At 61.1% G+C, this 19220-nt stretch overlaps 1 protein-coding gene and 1 long non-coding RNA gene across 2 annotated transcripts; both read left to right on the top strand.

Annotated features, from left to right (window-relative positions):
* The first annotated feature begins 675 nt into the window (after positions 1-675).
* On the top strand, positions 676-9979 carry ABHD17A (abhydrolase domain containing 17A, depalmitoylase). Its single transcript, XM_053897238.1, has 5 exons — positions 676-817; positions 4326-4862; positions 6089-6283; positions 9202-9381; positions 9484-9979. Exons 2-5 carry the CDS (start codon positions 4531-4533, stop codon positions 9707-9709), a joined length of 933 nt encoding a protein of 310 aa, XP_053753213.1. The 5' UTR covers positions 676-817; positions 4326-4530; the 3' UTR covers positions 9710-9979.
* A 5249-nt stretch (positions 9980-15228) lies between these two features.
* On the top strand, positions 15229-18036 carry LOC128775524 (uncharacterized). The gene is made up of 2 exons (XR_008420248.1): positions 15229-17771; positions 17904-18036. It is a non-coding gene; the product is annotated as an uncharacterized LOC128775524 (long non-coding RNA).
* Positions 18037-19220: the final 1184 nt, after the last annotated feature.

The following is a 19220-nucleotide window of genomic DNA, read 5'->3' as shown; positions in this document are numbered from 1 at the left end:
CTGCTTGGGATTCTCTCTCTGTGTGTCCCTCCCCTGCTTGTGCTCACTCTCTCTCTTTCAAAATAAATAAATACACTTAAAACAGTATAAAAATAAAAAAATAAAAAGCTGAAACGAATGCAAAATAATCCACGATGGACAAAATATTAAGATTTTTAAAAAGGTAGGACCAGACCCTGCACTAGCATGACCTTGCCTCGCCGTCCTCACCCTGTCAGGGTCCTGGCTCTAGTAAAATTTTATTTTTTGATAGTCCGTTACTATTTTTATCTTGATTACAGAGTTTCCTGGCGCCTCTGTAAATTTCGTTCCGAAGCGAGTGCCTCACTCGCCTCACTCTACTCCTGGCCCCGGAATGACTGAAAGAACGAATGAATGGCCGTGTCTCTGCGGAAAACCTGGGCTGCAACCCTTAACTCCGCCCCGCGCACCCTGCCACGCCCGCCCACGGCAGCCGAACCCGCCCACCCCACCATGCCCCGCCCCACCAGCGAGCCAGGCCCGCCCCCAAGCCCACATCCACCAACCACAACTAGGCCCCGCCTACTCCACGCTCGCCCCCGCCTCCAAGCCCGCCCCCCGGCCCCCGGACGCCTGCAGCGCCAGCGCCTGTCCGCAGCCCCTCGGCCCCCGCGCGTACCTTGCGTCACTTCCGGGGCGGTGGCGGGATCGAGGCTCATTTCCGCCTGTGGGGGTGCGGCGGCGGCGGCGGCGGCGCAGGAGGCCGGGCCGGGGTGCCGAGGGACCGACGGACGCACGGGCGGCGGCCGGGAGCCATGGAGCGCGGCCCCGGGGCCGGGGGGCGCGGGCCGCGGCGGTGAGTGCAGAGCAGGGGCGAGCGCGGCGGCGCGGGGAGACCTCGGTGCCGCCCGCGGCCGTTTGGGGAGCTGGGCCTGCCCGCGAGGCCGGGACAGCCGGGTGGGACGCCCCCGAGACCCCTCACTGCTGGGGAGGCCGCGGTCCCGGCTGTAGGACCCGTCGACCAGGGACCGGGACCGCGGGCCAACGTGGCGACCCCGGCAGAGTCCTGGCCCCCGGTCGTTTGAGGTCTCGGATGTGGGGTGAGCGCCCACCCCTCTGGGGACGCGGCCCCCGCCTCCGGGCCGGGGCCGTCCGAGTCGCGGACTCTACCTAGTTTCCCGCCCCAGCCCGACACCCGGGCCCGCCGCAGCATCCCTTAGCGGAGTCCTCCTTCCTAAACGTCTCCCGGACGCCTGTACCCCTTCGCGGGCGTCCTCTGGCCGCCTGGGACACCGGGGTAGACTTCCCGGTCTTCACTCCAGTTTGATCTCCAGGTTGCAGCCAGGGGACGTACCGCAGCCCCTAACCCGTGGTGCCCGTCCATGCTCCGCCCAGGACTCCAGGGCTCCAGGGCTCCCCGTTTCCTCCAGGATGAAGTCCAAACTCTGCAGCAGGGCTCACGGGCGCGGCCTGACCCAGCCTGACCCAGCCCTGGCTCCCTCTGGGACCCCTCTGCTCACCTCTTCCTCCCAGCGTCCGCTCGACAGGGAGATCTGCAGTTCCTGGAACTCGCCGTCACTTCTGGGGTTTTGCAGTGCCCTGTTCCTTGCCACTCGGTCACTTTCTGTGCACCTCTCAGACTGCACCTTACTCCAGGCAGCTTTCCCACCCCGACTGGCTGGGTGAGGTGCCGCCAGGCCGAACGTATTTAGGTCATTCTCGAGTATCGCGGTTGTTTGTTTCCTCGTTGGTGCTCAGAACACCGGCAGCCCTTACGGGGCCTGGCGGCAGAGTGCCCAGTCCGCGCTCGTGGACCGAATTGCCCCGCTCGCAGGGCATGCCTAGGGACACTCATAAATGTCGCACGGGAGGCCCCAGGCGTTCATGGCCTAAGAAAAGACCGTCCTCCTTCCCTGTCAAAGCCGTCACATTGTAGCTTCCCTCTTTTCTCTTTACCTCTTGTCACTTGCTCTCTTGTTCAGCCAGGGTTCACTGGATAAGAACAGATAGCTATCCTGCCCTCATGGGGTTTCTCTTTGATTGCTGTCGGGGGTGGTCAGACAGGTAAATACAAGCTGTGGCAGGTGCTGTGGGGACAGACTGGAACCAGGAGAGCTTGTGGCATCTTCCCGTGGTTTGGAAGGCCTCTCCAGGGGCGCTGGAAGGTTGATCTGAAGGGTGGGCAGGACAGGGGGCAAGGGCTGGCCAGTGGAGATTGGGGGAGGGGGTCCCTGGCTGGGCAACTGCCTGGGCTCTGGCTTGTCTGGGGAGATCGAGCGGGAGTGAGACCGCAGAGGTGGGCCCTGGCAGGCTGTGGCAAGGCTTCAGTTTCTACCTGGAAGTGGCAGGAGGCCAGAGCGTGTCCAGAAAAAGGGTGTGCTTTCTTATCTTAGGTTTGTGCCGGGAGAGGGATTCTGTGGCTGCTGGGGGAGAGTGCGGGCGGGCGATGAACGGGACGGCACAGCCGTCCAGGTGCAAGGTGGTGGCTGCGTGGACCGGGCGTTGGTTGGATGGAGACCCATCAGGCCCCGGCAGACGGGGGAGCGAAGGATGGCATGCTGTGTCTCTGGCTCGGGCAGTGGGGCTTCTCCACCTTGGTGTGCCCCTTCATTTCCGGGGTTGCGGGGGGCTCCCGCCTGCCCACGGACTCTCAGCCAGGCCTTCTCTCAAAAGCAGTCTTTGCTGTGCTTCCCCGGCTCCAGACCCTCTAAGCTTCCCCAGCACCAGGGCAGTGTTGCTGTTCGGGCCTGGATCTGAGAAGACATTGAAGCCGCCTGGGCTGGGTTGACTGGTTGACACTTGGGGACGGATAACTCCCTTGGGGTAATGGGGGAGGACATCCTGTGCTCTGGAGAGCATCCATCAGCATCTCTGGCCCCCACCCACTCAGGAATGGGAACACCCTTCCCCGCTTGCCACAACCCAAAGTGTCCCCAGGAGTTGGCAGGTGTCCTGGGGACAAACTCCTACCTGGGAACAGGTACGATGGACTCTTTCCTCCAAAGGATGCTTGCACGTAAAGTGTGCGTCCCGCCTGCGAGTTCAGGGACCCTGGAAGCTGCCTGGTGTCCCCTCCTGGTGTCCCCACCTGGGCCCTCCCACTCCCTCCTGTGTGCCCAGACTCTGGGCAAACTCAGGCTGTGGCTCTCTCCTGACCTTGGCACCAGATCACAGGCCCAGAGGGAGCACGTGTGTCTCTGGGCCTCAGCCTGCTCTGGTCCGCTCTGAATCTGTGTGTCCCCGGCCCGGGGGGTTTTGAAATGCCACGGCCCCAAAACCGCGTGTGCCAAGGTGCTGTGCTGCTGAAAGTGAGTTGTGAGTGTTCCAGTCTGTAAGGAAAAGCCTAGTAAGTGGTTATTTTCTCAAGGCTTTGTATTTCTTACAGTCTCTGTTGGCAACTCCCTGTGGGACTGTTCGTGATTTAGCTGTAGTCTGTGACTTACTGTGCCGCCTCTGAGCCACACCCCCCCGTCCCCCACCTACTTCTCGCTAAGTCCCCGTGGGAGGCAGTGTTGTCTTCCCCAGTAGGTGAGGAAACTGAGGCCCAGGGAAGGAAGGAGCCTTGCCCAAGGTCACAGAGCCCTCCGTTGAGCTGGAGAAGGAAGCCATTCGGGCTCCAGTGCCCCCCTCCCCCGCAGCCTGGCCCCAGCACAGGGCCCAGCCATTGTCCGAGCTCAGTAGGCCTTCCCAGCCTCTAGATGTATCCTGCTTTTGTTACCAGAGCCTTTGTTTCTTGTATTTCCTCTGCCTGGGCTCCACTGTCTCTGGACGTTGCAGTCCTGCCCCTCGAGGCCCGGCCCCTGTGAGCATGCTCTTAGGTCCGAGTCCCTTCAGTTGGCAGTCTGTCCTTGCCTTGGCTGCGGTGTGTCACCTGGGGTTGGTGGCAGATGAATCCTTGAAGGATGGCCTGGAGATGGGCTGGGGGGGGTGGGGGAGTCTGGGCCGGCTGTGTGAACAGGGGCGTAGGGAGAGCACCGGGGTCTCTCTGCGCCCAGAGCAGGGGCTGTGTGGGGGAGAGCTGGCGTGAGCCAGGGGTCTGATTGCCCAGTACAGCCTGCTGGCCGAGGCTGGGCTGACTGGGGGGGCTTACCTGGCAAGAGTTGGTGACTGCGTGCTGAGAAAGGGTGCAGCAGGTGGTGGTCCGGTTAGCTTTGGGTCCCACAGGGAAATATGGGGGGTACGTGGTCCCTGTGGATGACGAGCTGGGCCCCCAGGCCCATGGGGCGGAGAGCAGACCAGTTTGAGTGGGAGAGGGTGGACTGGGCTGCGGGGAAGGCCGAGAGGCTCGGTACGGACAAGATCGGGTCACTGTGTCCTAGCGGAACCCTGAGGGAACCCCGTTTCTCGCTTCCCCCCCTCCCCAGGGTTTCCCTCTGCAGGACGTGGAGACGCAAGGCTGCGAGGCTCCCGAGGGCTCGGCTTGGACCACGATGGGGCTGGGCTGCAGCCTCCTAAGGGGGCTCTCGTCTGGGGCAGTGGCTGGGGGCTGCCCTGAGCCCTGCCCGCGTCTCAGAGCACCCCCACCCCTCCCCTGCCAAGTGAGGCCCGCCCTGGGGCCCGGCGCCCGCCATGAACGGCCTGTCAGTGAGCGAGCTCTGCTGCCTTTTCTGCTGCCCGCCCTGCCCCGGCCGCATCGCTGCCAAGCTCGCCTTCCTGCCGCCGGAGCCTACCTACTCGCTGGTGCCCGAGCCCGAGCCGGGGCCCGGTGGAGCTGGGGCCGCCCCCTCGGGGGCCCTGCGGGCCTCCGCCGGCAGCCCGGGGCGCTGGAAGCTCCACCTGATGGAGCGTGCTGATTTCCAATACAGCCAGCGCGAGCTGGACACCATCGAGGTCTTCCTGACCAAGAGCAGCCGGGGCAACCGCGTCTCCTGCATGTACGTGCGCTGCGCGCCCGGCGCCAGGTGAGCGTCACGGAAGGACAGCACGGGGTCCGGACAGTGCCCGGAGGGAGGCCCGAGAGGTTCTCGCTGCAGAAGCAGAATGTGTCCCGTCCTCGGGCCCCTGGCGTCCTGCCGGAGGCCGTTCCCCGCGGGCCGGAGCCGGGGCGAAAGCCCGTCAGGCGGCGCGGGTGCCCTGGGGATTCTTGTTGCCAAAGGGGTGGCAAATGGGATCCACCAAGAGCAGGCCACGTGGGACTGCCTGGGCCCTTACTGCCGAGTGCCCTGCCACGTGCAGCCCCAGCCCCGTCATGGAGGAGTACCCTGGGGCTGGGGTGGGGGTGGGGGGGGGGGTCCTGGGTGGCCTTGTCGTACCTGCCTGACAAGGAGCCGCCTGCGTCAGGGTCTCCGTGCTCACCTGCCCAGGAAAGGGCTCCTGGGTGCTTGGTGCTCAGTGAGGACTTGACATCTGCTTCAGGGCCAGGGCACTTGAGGCCTGGCAGGTGGCTCAAGCCAAGTCTGCCTCCTCATTTAGAGTGTCCTTGAAGCCTGGAGGCACAGCTCTTCCTTGAGTACAGCAGGACAGCGGGAAAGAGGTGGGGCCCTTCAGGTGTCTCTGCCTTTAGACAGGGCGGGGTCTGAGTCCAGATCTGAGTTCAAAGGGCAAGCTTTTACGTTTTATCTAGGCTGGGGCCCAGGGGTGCTGGAGGAAGAAGACTGTAGGAGTGCGTTGGCCAGGATCCAGCCTGTCGGGGTGACCTGGGGCAGGTCCTGATGGCCAGCAGCATTGTAGGGCGGAAATGAGTTTTGGGGTCATGTTCTGTAGGAGGGGAAGAGATGGTGTGAACAGGGATTGATCTGGTTCGTTTGTGGGGGCAAGGGTGGGGGCCAGCTGTCGAGAGGAGCAGCCGCTGTCTCATTCTCTGGAAGGTTCCAAGCAGCGGGCACACGTGCATGCCATCCTTGGGCTGTCAGAGTCCCTCTAAAAGGAGTGATTCCAGAGGAGAGAGCTGCTGTCCCCAGGCAATAGAGGTGCGGCGGTCACTGACTTGCCGAGCTGTGGGTCCACCCTGTGCTGAGGCCATGGCCAGCAGTCCCCTTTCACGGAGGGGAAGCCCTCATGGCCAGAGGAGCCAGGCCACTTTGTGGCAGAGGCGGCCTCTCTCCCGCCTTAGTGCTCTCGTCCACGGGGCGGCTGGGAGCCTCCCTTGCCCTCTGACCTGCCCCCCCCCCCCGCCCCGACCCCCCAGGTACACGGTTCTCTTCTCGCACGGCAACGCGGTGGACCTGGGCCAGATGAGCAGCTTCTACATCGGCCTGGGCTCACGCATCAACTGCAACATCTTTTCCTACGACTACTCTGGCTACGGCGTGAGCTCGGGCAAGCCCTCCGAGAAGAACCTGTATGCCGACATCGACGCCGCCTGGCAGGCGCTGCGCACCAGGTGAGCTGTGTGTTGGGAGTAGCGGGTGAGCACCCAGGGCCTCAGGCCGGCCTCCCTGGGGAGGCCCTGGTGGGTGGTCCTCAGGAGAGGGCCATCGGCGGCCACACTGGGCGGCAGGGTGAGGTCTGACGTGTGTCCCCTTGGTGTGGCGACAGGCATGCTGGTGTGCGGGGAGGTGGGGCGGGCAGTCTTCAGATCTGCCCTCCCCTCCCGGGAACCCCTTGTCCGGCAGGGGTATAGATGGGCTGTACCTAGGGGAGTGGGGGCTCTGCCTGCAGGGGTGGATAGAGGACCTGGGCCCAGGAGGTGGGCTGTGTGGGCTCTGAGAAAATACTCAGAGTCCTGGGGCCAGGGAGCATTTGGGGTGCAGGGAGGAGTAGGGCTGCTCTGTCATGGTTCTCAGGGCTGACCCATGAGGCATGCATGGCCATTGACGGTGGCCTCCTCCTCGGGGCAGGGCTCCTCTGGGCCTAGAGGGTTCTGAAGAGTTCCAGAAGGTTCTGTCAGGCAGTTTGGTGTCCAGCACAGCATCCGGGGGCCGGTGGGAGGCTAGCAAGCAGAGGCACATACCTCTGTGCTTGACTCAGGGCCACCAGGGCATTGGCCAAGCCCCCTTCCCTGGACCCCCCCCCCCAATCCTGTTTATTTAGATCCCAGACAGCCCCCTTCCTCTCTCACTGAAGCTCATTTGCTTGGTCTCTGAGCCCAGAGATTCCTCTGGAAGGAGGCCACCCTGACTCTGGCCTTCCCAGACACGGGGCCCTATCCATTGCCTTCTTGGGGCTGCCCCATCTCAGCCCTGCCTGCCCGACCTGCCACTCCCCTCCCTCCCCCCCCCCCCCCCATTCCTGCAGGGACCAAAGTCAGCTTGGCCTGGGGAGGTGGGGACCCTGGTTGCCCAAGTGATGCACCAGGCAGTTCCTGCTGCAGGCCCCAGGAGTGGGGTCCCCTGGCACAGCCCTGGCACTGGGGACCAAGCGTGGGCAGCGTGGTGCAGGTACGTGCTGTCCTCAGCTTCCTCAGTCCCTTGTGCTGCTCCTGCTGGCGGTGCTGGTCCTCAGTCCCTTGTGCTGCTCCTGCTGGCGGTGCTGGTCCTCAGTCCCTTGTGCTGCTCCTGCTGGCGGTGCTGGTCCTCAGTCCCTTGTGCTGCTCCTGCTGCTGGTGCTGGTCCTCAGTCCCTTGTGCTGCTCCTGCTGGCGGTGCTGGTCCTCAGTCCCTTGTGCTGCTCCTGCTGCTGGTGCTGGTCCTCAATCCCTTGTGCTGCTCCTGCTGGCGGTGTTGGTCCTCAGTCCCTTGTGCTGCTCCTGCTGGCGGTGCTGGTCCTCAGTCCCTTGTGCTGCTCCTGCTGGCGGTGCTGGTCCTCAGTCCCTTGTGCTGCTCCTGCTGGCGGTGCTGGTCCTCAGTCCCTTGTGCTGCTCCTGCTGCTGGTGCTGGTCCTCAGTCCCTTGTGCTGCTCCTGCTGGCGGTGCTGGTCCTCAGTCCCTTGTGCTGCTCCTGCTGCTGGTGCTGGTCCTCAATCCCTTGTGCTGCTCCTGCTGGCGGTGTTGGTCCTCAGTCCCTTGTGCTGCTCCTGCTGGCTGCTGGTGGCTGGCAGAACCACCCTGCACTGTGGTGTGAGGGATCTGAGCTCTGTCCATCCAACCCATCTGTCCTGCGGCCAGCACTGTCCTCCAGAGACCTGATCCCGCAGAGAGAGAATCAGGAGGAGGGCAGGAGGCTTGGGCCCCACTGGTGACCAGGGGCTGGGGAGGCCTGGGGAAGATTTGCTTCTCCGTCTGCCTCTCGTGTGTCCGAGTGTTAGGGCTGGACCGGCTGGTGCTCGGTGCAGTGGTAGCTTCCGTGTCCGGGGAGCAGGCTGAGGAGGAGCGGCGGGGTGGTAGGCAGAAGGCCACGTGGCATTCCCGAAGCTCAGGGCCAGGCGATTGTTAACCTGGAAGGCCGCCGGGACGGAGACAGGTGTGGATGGCCCCTGGGTGGACAGGGAGGTGGACTCTTGCTGCCTGGGTGGGCTGCACAGGTGAGATGTAGCAGAGGGGTGTTCCCTTGGTGTGTCGGGGTCCAGGTCTGTGGAGGCCTCGTACCTGGGGAGGGTGGCTAGTGGGTCCCCAGGCAGGTGGGAACGGGCGTTCGGAGGCTGTGGAGTTGGCTTGGGGCTGGATCAGCTGTGCTGGGGGTGGAGGGTGAGACTCTCGGGGGTGGCGGCAGGGTGGGGGAAGAGGCTGGGGCCTGGACGCGGGAGCTGGTGCTGAGGAGGCTCGGGACCCGGCCACGCTGTAGGGAAGGTGCCCCGGGAAGGAGGCGGTGCCCAGCAGCCTGCAGGAGACACCCTTCTTGCTCTGCCCGTGTTGTGACGAGGTGGACGTGCCGACACCAAGGGGCTGCAAACGGGCCGATAAGTCGGGGGGCATGACTGCCATGATTTCCCGTGGCTAAGGGATGGGCGAGGAACGCCCGGAGGGACCTGTTCCCTATGTGCTACTGGGAACTGGGTGTGTCCCTGGGCAAGTGTGTTTGTGGGGGGGTAGGTGTTGGGGGGTGGAGAGCAGGAGAGGCCTCAGGGCCTGCCCTGCCCCCAGGAGCCCAGGCGTGGCCTTGGGGCCCTCACCAAGGGCACTCGGCATGTGTGATCCAAATTGGTACTGTTGGTGAGGCAGGGTTAGGGCCACCTGTCTGCACACCTACCCAGGCCCTACTTTCCTACTGAGCAGACTTGTTCATTAATGGGTCAGGGGTGGGGGGTAGGGGGCTTGTCACTGGGCCCAACCCTACTGCTTGGAGGCTGTGCGGGAAGGTTGGAGGGGGGACTGCCCCAGGAGGGCACGCGGTGGGGGGGGGGGGGGGGGCGGGGCGCGCGCGCGCGCATGCAGCTCACTCGCCCAGGCTGCTGCTGGCCGCGGCTGACCCTGCCCCACTGCCAGGTACGGCATCAGCCCGGACAGCATCGTCCTGTATGGGCAGAGCATCGGCACGGTGCCCACCGTGGACCTGGCCTCTCGCTACGAGTGCGCTGCAGTGGTGCTGCACTCGCCGCTCACCTCAGGCATGCGCGTTGCCTTCCCTGACACCAAGAAGACCTACTGCTTCGATGCGTTCCCCAAGTGAGAGAGGGGAGGGTGGGGGGGGGGGCGGGGCGGGCGGCCGGGGGTGGGGCTTCGGCGGGGCGGGCGCTGCTCCCAGACTTGACGCGCCCTGCCCTACAGCATCGAGAAGGTGTCCAAGATCACGTCACCGGTGCTCATCATCCACGGCACGGAGGACGAAGTAATCGACTTCTCCCACGGGCTGGCGCTCTATGAGCGCTGCCCCAAGGCCGTGGAGCCGCTGTGGGTGGAGGGCGCCGGGCACAACGACATCGAGCTCTACAGCCAGTACTTGGAGCGCCTGCGCCGCTTCATCTCCCAGGAGCTGCCCAGCCAGCGCGCCTAGCCTAGCCGGGAGCCGCCTAGCCTAGCCGGGAGCCGCACCGGGACTTCAGCAATAAGGCGGCGCCTGGACCTTGCCCCCGCCCCGGCCCGGGGGCTGCATGTGAACCCTCGGGCACCCCGGTCCTCCGAGGCAGCTGGAGGGTTAGGGGGCCGGGACCTGCCCCAGCCCAGGGGCCGTGGACGATGTACAGGCGCAGAGCTACGCTCTCCTTTCCTTTTGGAAGCAAAAAGAAGGAAAAACGTGAACACGAATTAAAGATTTAAAATTTTAGGATTCCTCTCCCTTTCGTGGTTCGTGCGCGCTCTCCCAGGGCCCAGCGAGTTGGAAGAGGGAGCTGGGCTTCGCCCCTAAACTTCCAGGACATTTCGGCACAAATGCAGAGGTCAAGCCACTGCCACTGTGGAAGAGGGGTTGGGCTTTGAGGCCCAGCCGAGGCACCCCTTGAGGCTCCTGGTTGCTTGGGTGGTGATGGAGGGGTAAGGCAGCATTTGAACCCGGGACCCGTGCCTGCCTTCTCCTGTGCGCCTCCTGGGAGGGTGGTGGGCTCCCAGCATACCAGGGGTGGCAACAGTGGGTCTGAGGTCAGCCTGTTCTGGGGCCCCGGTAAGGTCACCCGTTCCCATGTAGTAGAAGAGGATGTTGAGGTCTGGGAGATACAGTGCAACCTCAGGGCTGCCCTAATTGTCCCGCCCATTCTAGGTGTCCCCTATAACCCCCCCCCCCCCCTCGTTCCCCGTTCCCGGACCCCCACAGAGAGCCCCAGTAGGGGCTCTCCAGGAAACGGGGCTAGGGCTGGGGCCATCCGAGCTATGTCCTCCTGGGGTGTCATTGAATGCAGGGCTAAGCCAGGGTCTCCCTGGACCTCAGCTAGAGGCCCACTCACCACCAGCTCCTGGAGTGCCCTCTGCGCCACCCTAGAGCGGGAAGGCCCTCGGAGACGAGTGGCCTGTCATTCCTGGCAGCTCAGCGTGTGTTGCGGCACCAGGCGGTGGCGAGGCCAGGACCCAGAGCTGCTTCCACATTGCCCTAGTCCGGGGCTTCGTGGGTTTCGCGGCCCCTTTAAGGGCGGGGGGGAGGTGCTTCGGTCCAGGGGCGGGGCGACGCCGAGAGGGGTGTGGCCAGGGCGGAAACGGAAGAGGCGGCTTTCGCGCGCTCGGCGGCGGCGGCGGCGGCGGCGGCGGCCGGATCCCGGAGGAGGTGGCGGCGTCGGTGGTAAGTGGCGGCGGCTCGGACCCCGGCAGCCCGCCCGGCTCCCGCGTCCTCCTGCGCGCCTCGTCTTCCCCACGCGCGGAGCGGGCGTGTCCGGGGCCAGCGGAATGGACGCCGAGCGGGGCCGCGCGCCTGTGGGACTCGGGGCTCGGGGTGCTCAGAGCGCGCAGGCTGCTGCCACCGTGGCGGGGTGACCGGCCGCCGACGGCGCGAGGGGTCCCCCCCACCCCCTTCAGGCTAGTCTCGGGGCCCACCCTGCCGGTGGAGCCCAGGCCCGGCCCTCTTGCTGGGAGTCTAGTGTCATTTGTGATAAGAAGGGACGCCTACAAGCAAAACTGGACGTGAGATGTGTCCTCGGTGGAGTAGTCTAGGGGCCCAGCTCTCCTCCGCCCTTCCCACCACAGGGCCTTTGCTCGGGTTGGTCTTTGTGACTGATAATGCCCTCACTACGTCCCGGCTTCGTGCGGATGGCCCCAGCATGGCTAATGTTTCTTGCTACAGTATTTCTTCCCCAAAGTGCATCCGTCCCCTCGTGCTCCCCCACCCCCACCCCGAGGTGCTGCACTTGTCACAGAGCATGTTGTCTTTTGATCCCATCAGAATGCAAACTCCCTGAGAGTCCGGGATCCCCAAACGCATCAAGTTGAAAGCCATTTGCTTAGAATTGGAACAAGAATGTTTTCAGATACACAGAGTAAAAAATTTGGAGTTCGTAACGGTGTTGGGTGAAAACTTGGCATCCTTCCGACCCCTGACCTCCAAGACCTGGCTCCCCTTTCCTGGGGCAGTTTCTTATATGTTAACACAGAAAATCTGTGTTTGTACATCCAGTGTATTTATACAAAACTCTGCTCACTGTACATGGGATCCTGTTACTCAGCATAGCTTGGAGAGCATTGTTTGTGTTCTGACGTAGAGATCTAGGTCGTTTGTTTGCATTGAAGCACCATATTGTGTTAGTCCTATGATTGGGTAGAAATTTAGGTTCTTTCTAGTCTTTTTGTAATAAGCAATGCTAGATTGATTATCCTTGTACAAAAGTCTTTGTACCCAAGTAGGAATGTTTTTGTAGGCTAAATTCTCTAGTGCAGGAGTGCTAGGTCAAAGGGCTTTTCGCACGTCTCTAAATGCCTGTGTGATCTCTCAACAGGTCATACCAAATCGCCTCCCACCACCAAAGGAGGGGCCTAGGGTCCTGCACCGCCGATGCTTGAGTTTGCAGATCTGGTAGGCGTAAAATAGCATTTTTTTATTTTTATTTTTTTACATTTATTTATTTTTTTTGATAGAGCAAGACAGAATGTGAGCGGGGGAGGGGCAGAGGAGAGAGGGAGACACAGGATCCGAAGCAGGTTTCAGGCCCTGAGCTGTCAGCACAGAGCCCGACCTGGGGCTGGAACCCACGGACTGTGAGCTATGACCTGAGCTGAAGTCGGACACTTAACTGACACCCACCCAGGCGCCCCAAAGTAGTATTTCATCGTAGCTTTGTTTGGGTTTCCTAGAAGTATAATCAAACATCTCAATGGTTTTGTCAGATTTATTTTTATGTTATTTCTACCTCTAATATAGTCATCTCAAAACTGGAAAGTCTGTACATATAAACATGTATATATTTATTTATTTTTAATTTTTTTAATGTTTATTTTTGAGAGAGAATGAGCAGGGGAGAAGCAGAGAGAGAGGGAGACACAGAATCTGAAGCAGGGTCCAGGGTCTGAGCTGTGAGCACAAAGCCCGACGTGGGGCTCAAACCCCCAAACCATGAGATCATGACCTGAGCCGGAGCCAGATGCTTAAACCGACTGAGCCACCGAGGCGCCCCAACATGTATATGTTTAAAACCCATGTGTATTTTATATTCTTCAACCATTTTTCCATTGGGTCGGTGGTGTTATTGTTTTCTAAGAGCACTTTACATATGAAGGAAATTAGCCTATTTCCTGTTTAAAGTTTTTTTTCCCCCTCAATCTGTAATTTGTTTTTGACTCGGACTGTGTTTTTTCCTTTGATTTCTAAAAAATTAATAGTCATTTGGCCAAGCATTTGAAACCATTATTAGTCATTACTAGTTTTTTTTCATTTATGGCTCCTTCATTTTGTGTCATGCTCAGAAATACCTTCTCTACTCCAAGATGATAAAACATTGGATGTATTTTTCTCGAAATGTAATGGTTTCTTTTTTAAATATAGATTTAAATTTTTGGTGTAATTTTGGAAAGTGCTTCTGGGAAGGAGTGCGGTGGGAACCAGCAACGTGTTCCCCCCCACCCCCAAAATCGTTCACCCCAAGTCCATTTCTGGCAGAGGCCACTCCCGACCCTACTGAAGTGTTGCCTTTTTTTAAAGTTTTTTTTTTTTTTAATGTTTATTTATTTTTGACAGAGAGAGAGAGAGACAGGGCATGAGTGGGGGAAGTGTTGCCTTTATCGTACGAGTGTGAGTGGTCTGTCCCCGGACTCTGTATTGTCGCAGTTCTCCGAACTCCACTGCCTTCTTTACTGAGGGTCCCAAGACCCCGCCTCCCCTCGTTCAAGTCCAGGGAGGACTCTCCTAGAAAGGACTCTGAAAGCTTCAGTGTTTGCCCCCCCGCCCCCCCCCCCCCCCCCCCCCGGGGCCATGCACAGGGCACAGTGGTGACCTGGGTTGAGGCAGGTGGCTGTTCTCAGTCTGACTTGAATAGCACCGGCCCTTGGGGAGTGCTCACCTGCTTTTCTCCCCCTGGTCCTGCCCATTGCTCGGAAGGGATAAACTAAGGCAGGCCTCTGTGGCCCCCGGGCTCCGCTGTCTTCTCTTTCCATGTGGAGCCCTGGAAGGCTCACCCTCAGCCTCTAGACTGGGGGTGGGGGGGTGGGGGAGTTGGGGAGGGGGTTGGGCCATGCCGGAGCGGTGATGGGGGGAAGCCTGTGGTACATTCCAGGATGCGCCCCCCCTTCCTTTCTGCTTGGTATGGCCCATGGGCCAGCTGCCTGGGAGAAGGGCCAACTTTCGGTTCTCCATTTTGTGGATTTCCAGAACACATGTGTGCACACCCGGCGGCAGCCTTCCCCTGCTGCCCGGCAGGTCCCTTAGCGCGCACCCCGGCAGGGCGCCCCGCGGCTCCCCGGCACCTTTGGTCCCCCCCCGAGACACCTGACCCGGCACACCTCAGACGCGGGCCCCTGGGTCGCATGGCCTGGGCTCGCCCCGGGGCCCGGAGACCCCGGGGCCACAGCCTGCGTGGGGGGTGACAGACACAGCTGCCTCGCCGGGCGCGGGCCCCTTTCGAGGGGCGGGTCTGGGGCGGTGTGGGTGCCGCTCGCCCCGGCCGTGGAGCCCAGACCGGACTTCGTGCGGGGTCCCCAGCACCCGAGGGCCGGTCCGTCCAACCTCTCCTTGCCTCTGGCGACCCTGCTTCCCCGCGTCATCGCAAGGGAGATGGTGGAAGCCCGGCTGCGGCTGCTTTCTGTCTCCGCCCATCTCCGTGTGAACTGCGGGGGAGGGGGGGGGGGCAGGATTCCGGCAGAGCACCCCGTTCCCTCCAGACAGTGGCCGGCTGCTGGAAGAGCACTTGCCCAGCAGGGCCCGGACCGGAGACGGGGCCTCTGGTGGTGCCCCTACTGAGCGCCCCGATCCGAGGCCTGGGCGCTCCTGCGGGGCGGGTTACCCGTCGGGGTGCGGGACCCACCTGGGAGCTGGGGGGCCCCGTAGCTGGGGGTGCCAACCCAGCGTCAGGATCCCCTTCCCTTACACTCAGCACTCCTGTCTCAAGCCAACTCTGGGCCACCGGGGTGGCTGTCCCCACCGTCCCCAGGAGGAGAAGTCTCGGGGATCCCAGCTGGGCTTAGGCCCTGGGCTCCCGTGGTGCTCAGTCTCTGGACACACACGTGCCCCTGCCGGACAGCGGGCTCTGTGCTGTCACACCCCAGTGCGTGGCACCAGGCAGAACACATACCAGAGCCACGTGTGTGTCCATAGCGCGTGCCCGTCGGGCCTGGGTGGTCAGGGCCTGGCCGCTGTCGCTCAGGGATGCTGAGCCGGGGTACCCTCCGTGGCCACCGCCCAGCCCCGGGGTGAGAGGAGGAGAGGGCCTTAGGGAAGGGCTGTCGTGTCGCTCTGCAGCCTGTCCTCCCACAGCCACGGTCTCCAGAACTTAGGAACCCACGTTTGGGCTCGTGCCTTCTTTTTTCCCATTGCAAGCGATGCAACGATATGCAGACCTGCCTGGTTCCGTGTGAGTATTTGGGGGGTACCTTTTTAGGAGTGGAACCGGTGGGTCAAGAAGTACATTTAGTTTTGACAAGACGAAGCGGGGGGGGGGGGGGGGGGGTTGTAAAAACTCCGTGGTGCCTCCATGGCAAACTCCCGATACCTTAGGACCCTGTACTGTGTTTGCTTGTAAGGTTTCATCTTTCAGCCTGGGGGGCTCAGTCGGTTGAGCGTCCGACTTTCGCTCAGGTCACGATCTCACAGTTCGTTGGTTCAAGCCCTGTGTCTGGCTCTGTGCTGACAGCTTGGAGCCTGCAGCCTGCTTCGGATTCTGTGTCTCCCTCTCTCTCTGCCCCTCCCCTGCTTCTGTTCTGTCTCTGTTTCTCTCTCTTAAAAATAAATAAAAATTAATAATTTTTTTTTTAAATAAAATTTTCATCTTGGGGGCACCTGGCTGACTCAGCCAGTGCAGCCTGCAACTTCTTGATCTCAGGGTTGTGAGTTCGAGCCCCATGTTGGGTGTAGACGTTACTTAAAAAAAAATTTCAGGGGCACCTGGGTGGCTCAGTTGGTTGAGCGTCCGACTCCGGCTCGGGTCACGATCTTGCGGTTTGTGAGTTCGAGCCCCACGTCTGGCTCTGGGCTGACAGCTCAGAGCCTGGAGCCTGCTTCGGATTCTGTGTCTCCCTCTCTTTGCCCCTTCCCCGCTCATGCTCTGTTTCTCAAAGATGAATAAATGTTAAAAAAATTTTTAAAAAAAATTTCAGGGGTGCTTGGGTGGCTCTGTCAGTTGAGCGTTCAACTCTTGATTTGGGCTCAGGTCAGGATCTCACGGTTCCTGAGGTTAAGCCCCGCGTTATGGCTCTGCCCTGACGGCATGGAGCCTTCTTGGCATTTTCTCTCTCTGCCCCTCCCCATCTTGCTCTCTCTCTCTCTCTGAAATAAACATTTAAAAACCCTTCATCTCGGAATACTTTGGGCTCTACAGAAAAGACAGCAGTGAGTCCCATCTACGTCTCACCTGGTGCCCCTCATGTTAACATCTTGTCGGAACCAAGAAGTTCACTTGTGTGCGTCAGCGTTAACCATACTCCTGTATTCTAGTTGTTTCACTAATGTCCTATTCTGTTCAGCATCCCTCATGCTGTTTACCCATTTTGTCTCCTTAGTCTCTTAAACTAGGACACTCCTTCACGTTTCTTGTGCTTCATGACCTTGACAGTGTTGGGGACTAGTCAGGGGTTTTGTAAGATGTCCCCTGACCTGGGCCTGTCTGAGGCTACGTGAGGGTTATGGGTTTGGGGGAAGAACGTAGAGTCGAGGTGTCCTTTTTGTCACCTCCCATCAAGAGTCCTTGATGCTCCCCGGACATCATCCTGAGTTTGACCTTGATCTTGACCACCTGGCTAAGGTGGGGTCTACCAGGCCTCCCCACAGTCAGGTTACTGCCCTCCCCTTCCCTGCTCTGTTCTTTGGAATCGAGTCCCGGAGTACAGCCTACACTTCAGTGGGAGGGATGTGTTTAGAAAAGAAATTTTCATATAGAAAACCATAAAAAAGAAAGGACACATGGCCTGTAATTGCACTGTTTAGGTACCTGCTGACATTTAAAGAGAACAAATGATACATACACATGGGTTCCCAAAAAACTTGAATTGCGTAAAGTATTATTAAAACTATTGCAGTGGGTGCCTGGGTGGCTCAGTCAGCCAAGCATCTGACTCTTGATTTCGGCTCAGGTCATGATCTCACGGTTTGTGGGTTTGAGCCCCAAGCCAGGCTCTGCGCTGACAGCACAGAACCTGCTTGGGATTGTCACCCTCTCCCTCTCTCAAAATATTTAAACATAAAAAAAAAAAACAAAAAACAACAACAACAAAAAACTATTAAAAAGAAAGTCTTCACCCAAAAAAAAAAAAGCTAAGGTCATTCCAGCATGTGTATACACACATTCGCACACTGGAGCTTTGATTCTGACCCTGACCTATCTGGGGCACCTTCCTCGCGGGCACGCGGTCTGGGCCATCCGCAGCAGGGATGCCCCCACTTTTTGGAACCCTCCGCTCACCTGTGCCCCCAGGAGTCCCTCCCTTCCACAGCTAGTGACTGCCCCCTGCCCTGCTTGGGTCTTGCAGCCGGGTGAGAGCCCTCCTGACCCCTTGGGAACCATCAGGGCAGGGTAGAGACCGGCCCCCAGTCACGGGTGAGGAAACTGAGGTAGAAGAAAGCAAGCACTGGCTGCCGTGGGTGTCCCAGCAGGTGTGCACTCGGGCCGCCTCTGTATTTTCCCCAAACCCTGTGCTGCCTCAGCTTTGCCCACAGGCAGGCCACTTCGCTGTTCTCCCCCAGCCTTGGTGTCCTCATCTGTGAAATGGGGATGCCACTTGTAGGGTCGTAGTGAGAACAGTGACAAAATGAGGCAGAGGTGCGCGTGGGGTCAGAGCGGGGCGGGGATGGTCGAGCTGTGCGGGTGATAACTGAGCACAGGTCCCGCGGGTGCAGCACAGGCTCCCACGCAGGGACTCCTGCCCACAGAGCGGCCGGCACAGCCCACAGATGAGGTCTGAGATCCCAATTATTGCCAGGAGTAACGACTTGTGGGCCACCCTGTGGGGAACAACCAGGACGCAGCCCTGACCGCTTTGCTCACATCCTCTGCAAGAAGGTGCCTGCCTCTGCCCTGAGTGTGGCCTCGACCCACACCTGCCCCGGGGGGGGGGACCGCGTGCTCCAGGCCCCAGGTGGGGCTGCTGATGCCACGTTTCCCCAGCCACCCCCCTCTTCCTCCACTCTGTAGGTCGCTGCCCACCTACCACCTATGCCCTGATCTGACTCCCAGCTGCCTTGCCCTAGACCTTGAGCCCCTTGAGGGCAAGATGCTGGGGGGAATGGCTCTGAGCTCAATAAACATCCCTGGAAGCAACAAATGATTCCCGGCCTCTTTCTTGTCCTGGTCGTTGCCTAAGTGCCCGGTGCAAGCTGTGGGTGGGGGAGCCTCAAGGTGCTTCTTGCCTTGTCTGAACTTGGAGGGCCCTTTCTGTAAAGACTGGGCAGCACCTAGGGGTGTGTGTGGAGGGGATGTCTAAGGCTCCTGAGGGCTGCTGAGTTGGTGGGAGACTGGGGAACCCGCCCAGGTGGTTCACCTCCTAGACCTTTAGAGGCCCAGGGGCCCCGGGCCGGCAGGAACGAGGGCTCCCAGTGCCCACCTGGATGGTCCGCGGCCTGTCCAAGGGGCTGTTCATCTCTGCGGCCTTCAGTCTACCGTGTGTCCCTCTCCCGCCCTCCTCAGTACGGCCACGTGCAGGGTGGGGGGCGCAGGGAGGGGCCGAGAGAAGACAGTCGAGGATGGGGCCAGGGTTCCAGCCTCCGTCCACACGCGGGCAAGCAGCTCTGTTCCCAGGAGCCCACCCTGGCCATTGCAAGGCCCTCACAGCCAGCTTAGAAAGGGGCGGTGCTATCGTCACCAGGGAGGGGGCCACCTTGTCCCACTTCCGCGTGTCACCCCCCCCCCACCCCCTCCTCCCGCCTCGGACTGCTGGCTAGGCTGACCCCCTGCGTCCTAGCCGCTGTCGAACTCCCCGGCCTGGACGTCCTCAGGGCTTCCACAGGCCCCACTTTTCCCCTCCGAGTCCCAAGGATCCCTGCCCAGCGTCGGGGAACGATGTTCCCAACCCTTGTGTACCGCCGGGCCGGAATGCTCTGCCTCGCCGAGGGGTCCCGAGCCCGGCCCTTTGCAACCCCACCCGTCTCCTCTTCCCGATGCGCCGACCCCGCTCCTCCTCCAGCGGACACCGGCCTTCCCCACCCGTGAGCGGGGCGCAGGAAGAGAGACGAATGCAGGTTCACTGGGCGGGGCGCCCCACTCCTCCCTTGTCCAGCCGCGGGGCTCCGGGAAAGGCGAGAGGGGTTCCCGCAGAAGGGGGCGAAGGAACGAAGGGGAGCGCGGTCCGGCAGGGCCCAGGTCAGGGGAGAGAAGGTGGGGGGGGGGGAAGGGTCGCGCACGTGGCCGGGGGGCGGGGCTGGCCGCTTCCGCACCCCCACCCGGCCACGTGGGGAGCGAAGCCCTCCCCCATCGAGAACGGGGGCGCGCCCGGGGCCGGGGTGGAAGCGTCCG

Source organism: Panthera pardus, unplaced genomic scaffold, assembly GCF_024362965.1.
Source record: "Panthera pardus isolate Hobbes unplaced genomic scaffold, ASM2436296v1 HiC_scaffold_8, whole genome shotgun sequence".
NCBI lineage: Eukaryota > Metazoa > Chordata > Mammalia > Carnivora > Felidae > Panthera > Panthera pardus.
Note: the sequence above shows the minus strand (reverse complement) of the source record. Positions and strands in the feature narration are given on the sequence as shown.